Here is a 6,337-nt window from a genome sequence, read left to right as displayed (position 1 = left end):
AATACCGCTGATATTTGAACAAGGTGAGAAGATAAAAAAAAAATCTTAAAACAACGCACATTAAAACAACGCACATAATGACCATCGCCCATTTCACGATAATTTTAAAATTTTCATTACTGTTAAAAATTAAAAACATCTCAGTATGAAATGTTTATCTACCATCATTAATAATAATCATGATGTACTTCAATGATTTGGATCAATTCTTATTGCGTAGTTAATTCAAATCATTTATTTTAAAGAGTAAAATATTAGGTAAAGAAAAGTAAAATAATGTTTTCTTTTATACTTCAATCACTTTGAATATTACACGTTCTTACATATTTTTTTATAAATATACTCATATTCTTCGGCTATGTAAAATATATTAAATAAATATTAAAATATTTAAAAATTATATATACATACATAGATAATAGAAGACTGCAAGTGTGAATTTTACTTGGATGAAATAATTATAATACAGTTTACGGTATACATGATTAATATATCTCACAGACTCTCTCATCTTATCCTAATTCTACCCGATGGTTGCAACAAAACACGAAGTTATAGAAGAAATTCCGAAGAGCATCTAGCTGACTTATACCGTCTCCCAGTAACAATTCATTTTCTCCTAATTGATGCACCCACCTACACTATGCTTGCACCACACCAAAGGCTCACATGAGAACTATGTATTACACATTTGCAGATCATCCTCCGGGAAAAAGTCTGAATCGAGTGGAGGACCCTTCCGAAGCTTTTCTTGAAGTTCCAACTGCTTAGGAAGAACAAGTTCTATTCCTTCACCTGATTGGGAAAAATATCTTTCCAGGACCATCTGAGAAGGAAAGAAAGTGGTACAAGGAATTAACCCTTTTAAATTTCATCCGGAAGTTGGTAAGTGTGCCTTGATAGCAATTTTACAGGACTGCTATCAATGTGATGAGTGAGAAACATTGAGCAAATAACTTCAGGTATATAATTCAAACTAGGATTCAGAATGCCTACCATGGCAGCATAAGCATCAATACTATCCTGGCGTGCAGTCTTGCTAAGGCCACTGAAATGATTTGTAATGCATCAGCATATATGTTCACAAACATATATGTATCTATAGGTTTCTAAACTCTCGTCATAGACAAAAGAAGTCAATATAGTATCTAGCAATAAACATTGAACTGTGATTATTATCCTACAAAGTTAAAAAGAAAGCCCCCTCCACCCCCGGCTTTTCCTTCGGCTCCTGAATCCTTATGTCATTCAATGTCAAGTAAAGTTTATTGCACTGAGGAGAGATTAAATGAGTTCGACGTTTATTGTGAAACTTTATATATATATTTTTATAATGGAAATAAGATGACATTTTCTCTAAAATTTACAGGTTTAAGATTTAAATGAGTGAATTTTACTCCTGACTGGAACTAAGACGCCATTTTCTCCCCAGTGTCAGGTTTAACTTCTCCTTGATTTGATGGAGGTAGTTTGGAACATAAATATTCATAAAAAGATTCTTATGGTATCCATCAACACTGCAAATTCAAGAAAAAATATATATACAAGAAACCTTGACTTGGTAACGCCAATAGTAGCCAAAAACAAAACAAAGAAGATTTAAGAGATTAAAATAGTTACATATCGATCATAAGGTCCATAGCATCGGCGGATGTCCCATTTTCATCCTGCAGGTAGACCCTCCATCCCCTGTAATTTGAATTGGTCAATGACATATATACTAAGCCTTAAAGATTTCTTTAAGGGCTTGTAAGAGGAACTGAGAGAGCTAAGCATAAGTAAATGATGTTCCTCGTAAACAAAATATTTGCTAAATATATATAATAACTAAGGATTATAAAAAGTATGTGGACTGAATAACCAGAAGCAACATAGTGGGTGCTGCTTGTCCATTTTCTGGAGCATCCTGGAAATAAAAACATATAAGTAATGTGATCCACTGATCCTAGACCCAATAAGGCCTTTTAAAAATGTTAATGATATTGAAACACTTGTCATGATGACTAAAGTGCTTATATTTGTGCATACATCTATTTACAATTGTCCTAACAAGTTCATGTATTTTATTTTTCATTTTAATCTGTGGCATGTAATTATGCAAGGAACTTTTAAGCATAAGCTATATAAACTGGCAAAAGTTATTACTGACAGCCTTAAGTTTGCTGGTCATAGTTTCCATTTCTGGAGTCCAATCACTTCTTGAAAATTTAAAAAGAATGGAAGGGTTAGGAGCCAAGCTGGAGATATATGATTTTAGATATAAATAATTCGATTCAACCTAAACCAACAAGGTTTGTGCTATAGCAAGAAAGCCGGATACTCGTGATTTCACAGACAAGCAGTCACAATCTGATATATGCAGTGAAAAGTGGTAAGCTATATAGTAGTAGAAAGATGTTTCAATATAGTCATAATACATCAACTATTTGGAGGACTTTCTCCATATATTTAATACTTCAAAATTAATGTTAGGATTATGATTGTAAATTAGACATTATCATATATAATTTAAATTAATCAAATTGAAGTTTAAGAATCCAAATATGAGCAGTAAAAGATCAAGGAAATTGAATTAGACATTCAGAAATGTTCGTATTATCATAAAACTCATTTCCATCTTATAATCATGCTTTTAGGATGCACTCAATAGTCCGCATCTCATGCATCGTTTACCTTCTTATAATCATACCACATTACTTCGACTCTAGCCCAATGTTACAGATTTTAACACATAACAAGGCGAAAGCAGCTATCCTTCAAAATTCATATTAACGACCAATCACACAAGAAACCAATAGCGAAAACGATATTTCACCTCTCGGCAGCACGAACTGCAAACCTTCCAGCAATACTTCGAACTATATTGGACTGTGTGGTCTCCTTCCCGTCAGAAGATATTGGAAGCCCAATTATAAACTCATCCACCTCCTATAAATACATTAGACAAAACCCCCATTATGCATTATCCATTATAGCAAAATTCTCACTCTTTCGACAAATAAATCAAAAGAATCACTACTAACAAAACATTCCCTGAATTAAAACAATAATAATACAAACTTTTTAAAATTTTATAGAAACCCCAACTAAAATCTCACTCTCCTCCACAAGAAGAACTCCAGTCAACTTCAAATTGAACCACATTACACATACAAAATAAATAAAATTAATAAATGACAAACGCCTCTAAAGTACGTACTCCGGGGAGCTACATTGTATTTTAATGTCATATTTGTAATTATTTGATCAGATTCTGCAATTACACATTACCCTTCTTCTATTAACATTAAAACTACAGTAAAACCCCGATAAATGAATGAGCTTGGGACTGGAAAATTTTATTCATTTAACAAGATTAATCAAGAAGCTAACTTAATTACGTACTTACGAATTATTTTAATGGCATATTTATAATTATGTGATCAAATTCTGCAATTACAAAAGTAACATTTGTATGTAAATATTAAAAACTAACTTAAGTACGTACTTACGAGAATCAAGCTCAATAGATAAATACCTCTTTTTCCGCAATATGAAGAAGCTGAAGCTCAAGTTTCTGACCCCTTAACTCCAGAACCTACAAAAATGAGCTCCAAATCAAAACCCCATTTCATAAAAAAAACATAAAAATGCAAAAAAGTGTAAGAGTAATTTCGTCAAACACCTTGAGGGGACGAATAGAGTAGCCTTTGCTAAGAGCAAGCCCAGTGCGAGACAATCCCAAATCTACCCCTAGACTGAACCCACCTCTCCAACTGGAATCTTGTTTTCTAAGAAGGGCATTTGGGGGAATTTCTTGTAAGCTTAAGTTGTTTATTTTGATGGCATTGCAAAGTGGAGTAAATGTATGTTTTGAAGAACAGAGGAAATGGAGGGGACTTGTAGATACTGATATTCCATTCATTTTGAGTAGTCTGAAATTTGTTTTTAGTTTTTTTTTGGGTTTTATACAACTTTTGTATTATGTATTTATATTAATTACATTGATTTTTTGAAAAATAACCAAAGTTAATAAGATTTTTGAAAAAATATAATTATATTAAAAAATGAAAAAATACATTTTTTATTTTTAATTTGTAAAAGTACCTTTTTTAAATTTTATTTTACAAAAATACGATTTTCCTGCAAATACATGCAAACTAGATTGTTTTTGTAATTTCATGCAACATGCAAGTTGGCTTTGGTTGTACCATACTTTTGTAAAAAAACTAGAAAATAGTAAAAACACAAAGAACTTGAAAAAATTTGTAATTTTAATAATTTCTCTAAATTATTTTGCACTCTTCTTTATTCGAGTCTCTTATATATATATATATATTGTTTATATACTAGAAACTAATAATATAAATATTTTATTTTAGTACTTAGTTTGTCTCATAAAAAAAGTTCCTATTTAAAATAATAAATATAAAATAACGTTTTCCCAAATTTGTAATTAATTTAATTTAAATTTTCACTATTTTATAATTCACAAACATTTGCAGGAAGAACCTTTTTTAAAAAAATATCATGTTAAATATTATTTTTATCAAAAATAAATCAAACCAAATCAAAATTACCCGGTATATCCCTGTTAGAGCAGCGTTCGTGGAGGATTAGTATACGCAACCATGCCCCAAACTCCGAAAAATAGGTAGATTGTTTCCGTGAAGTCTCCCGGCTTAATGCAATACAAATATGACGTGCGATAAACAAAAGAAAATTAGTAAGATTAGGGTTTTGAGAGTCGACCCCCGAAATTAGAGTTCTAACCACCACTTCTCCATTCTTCAACCCTCATCCATCAATCGATTAAGCCCCCTTCGTTCTCTCATCTCCTCTTTATTTATCTATCATTTTCTCAATAAAACCAAGATCTAATTTTTTTCGGGTGAGATCTTGTCGAGTACCTTGTTATCAAGGTTGTTAGTCGTGCTCGTCTTTTTGGGATGTTAGTGTTTTATGTTATGATGTTATTTTGTCTTTTATTGTTGGTTTCGGCCTCTCTGAAAAGGATTTATATGATATTTTTTGAGATCCGTAAGGCTTGTATCAGATCTGAGACAGTGGTGGATATCGCAAAAATTCACCTTTCACAACAAAAAAATGTTCGTATTTTAGGAGTTTTTGTTGCTCTAATATCAATTGATATAATTGATAGTTCAGAACATTGGGCTACAGATGATACTTATGTGAAGGTCAATTGTGTTACTACTAATTTTGGAATTGATGTAGGTTGGATTACTCGAGATGTCATTGTAATACTTTTTAGATTAAGGAATTTGAATATTCTATGCGTTAAACAATCCAAAAACAAAACAACTATTTGGTTAGCTCGATTTTTGTTTCACAATCAGGTTGTAGTTGACAGTTCGGGGGTTTGTCCCGGTTGGGGGTCAATGTTTTAATGAATTCTTCATTTTGTTCGTCAAAAAAAAGAAAATTAGTCAAAATGAGATATTCAAAGACAAATATAAAAAATAAGAAGTAATATTGAAGAACAGCAGACAGAAAAAATCTAAAAACTAAGAAGCAATATTTAACCCCTTGGTTATATGCACTTTACACTTACCTACGAGGAGGTTATGCACCCAGTTGCTTATACATATTTTTGAGTTTACTCAATGGCGTTACACACTCTACTGAAATTTTGTGTATTTCTCGACCAACATATTCCCCATGTTATGCGGCTATCATACAATGTCTGTTACGACCCTTAATTTAGAAATTATACGATCCACTGTATGCTTGTGCTTTTGATTTCCATATCATTGAAAACTAACTTTTCAAATTTAACATTAAACATGCAAATTAATTATTAATAAAATAATACCCAAATGTACGCATTGCCTCGTTAAAATAATTAAAGTATCCTAAATCTCGCCATTACATTTGACAGAATTCTCAAAATCACCTATCCTTTTTGTTCTTCTTCAATTCATAATTGCCATCGGTTGACCAACATGCCTGCCCATTTTCTCCAGGTCGTTTTTGCCACAAAAGAGATGATTTTATTGCTTCAAATCATTACATAAAGTACAAAGGAGTTCCGGATGTGCATCTTCCTTTCTTCACTTACGATCGGCTAGAGAAGAGTTATAACTCGCTAAGTAGTGAGTTACGGTAGTCGCATACCGTTTTATAAACCGTAACATTATGTTTTTATTCGCAAACCTATCAAGAGTAGCCTACACTCATCAACCAATTTTTCCACATAAAAAATAGTAGTATAAGAGCTGCGGATCCATTGAACTAGCGTTAGACAATCTGTTTCAACAATGACATTATTTTTCTGCTTCTTCTTTACCCAACTGAATGCTTCACGGATTCCCATTGCCTCTGCAAATTCTGGAGTCAC

At 32.0% G+C, this 6,337-nt stretch overlaps 1 protein-coding gene across 2 annotated transcripts; it reads right to left on the bottom strand.

Annotated features, from left to right (window-relative positions):
* Positions 1-427: 427 nt before the first annotated feature.
* LOC141660091 (uncharacterized) lies at positions 428-3,914 on the bottom strand. Of its 2 annotated transcripts, XM_074467055.1 has the most exons (7): positions 3,665-3,914; positions 3,518-3,577; positions 2,816-2,928; positions 1,862-1,906; positions 1,621-1,689; positions 997-1,048; positions 428-826 (listed from the first exon to the last, which is right to left on the bottom strand). In XM_074467055.1, the coding sequence occupies exons 1-7, from the start codon at positions 3,902-3,904 to the stop codon at positions 677-679; spliced, it is 729 nt and encodes a 242-aa protein (XP_074323156.1). In that variant the 5' UTR covers positions 3,905-3,914; the 3' UTR covers positions 428-676. The 2 variants fall into 2 exon arrangements, with proteins under 2 accessions (XP_074323156.1, XP_074323160.1); XM_074467059.1 differs by lacking the exon at positions 1,862-1,906.
* Between the last annotated feature and the right edge of the window lie 2,423 nt (positions 3,915-6,337).

This window comes from Apium graveolens, chromosome 1 (assembly GCF_009905375.1).
Source record: "Apium graveolens cultivar Ventura chromosome 1, ASM990537v1, whole genome shotgun sequence".
In the NCBI taxonomy this organism is placed as follows: Eukaryota; Viridiplantae; Streptophyta; class Magnoliopsida; order Apiales; family Apiaceae; genus Apium; species Apium graveolens.
This window is presented reverse-complemented; position numbering and strand designations above follow the sequence as displayed.

What these genes read in the sequence shown, in the direction of transcription:
- LOC141660091 (XM_074467055.1), bottom strand. Translation starts at nt 3,904, where the DNA reads ATGAATGGAATATCAGTATCTACAAGTCCCCTCCATTTCCTCTGTTCT. An exon ending in ATGGACCTTATGATCGATAT is followed by an intron (nt 1,049 to 1,620) that starts GTAACTATTTTA and finishes AAATCATTTCAG; the next exon opens with TGGCCTTAGCAAGACTGCAC. An exon ending in TTGATGCTTATGCTGCCATG is followed by an intron (nt 827 to 996) that starts GTAGGCATTCTG and finishes TTTCCTTCTCAG; the next exon opens with ATGGTCCTGGAAAGATATTT.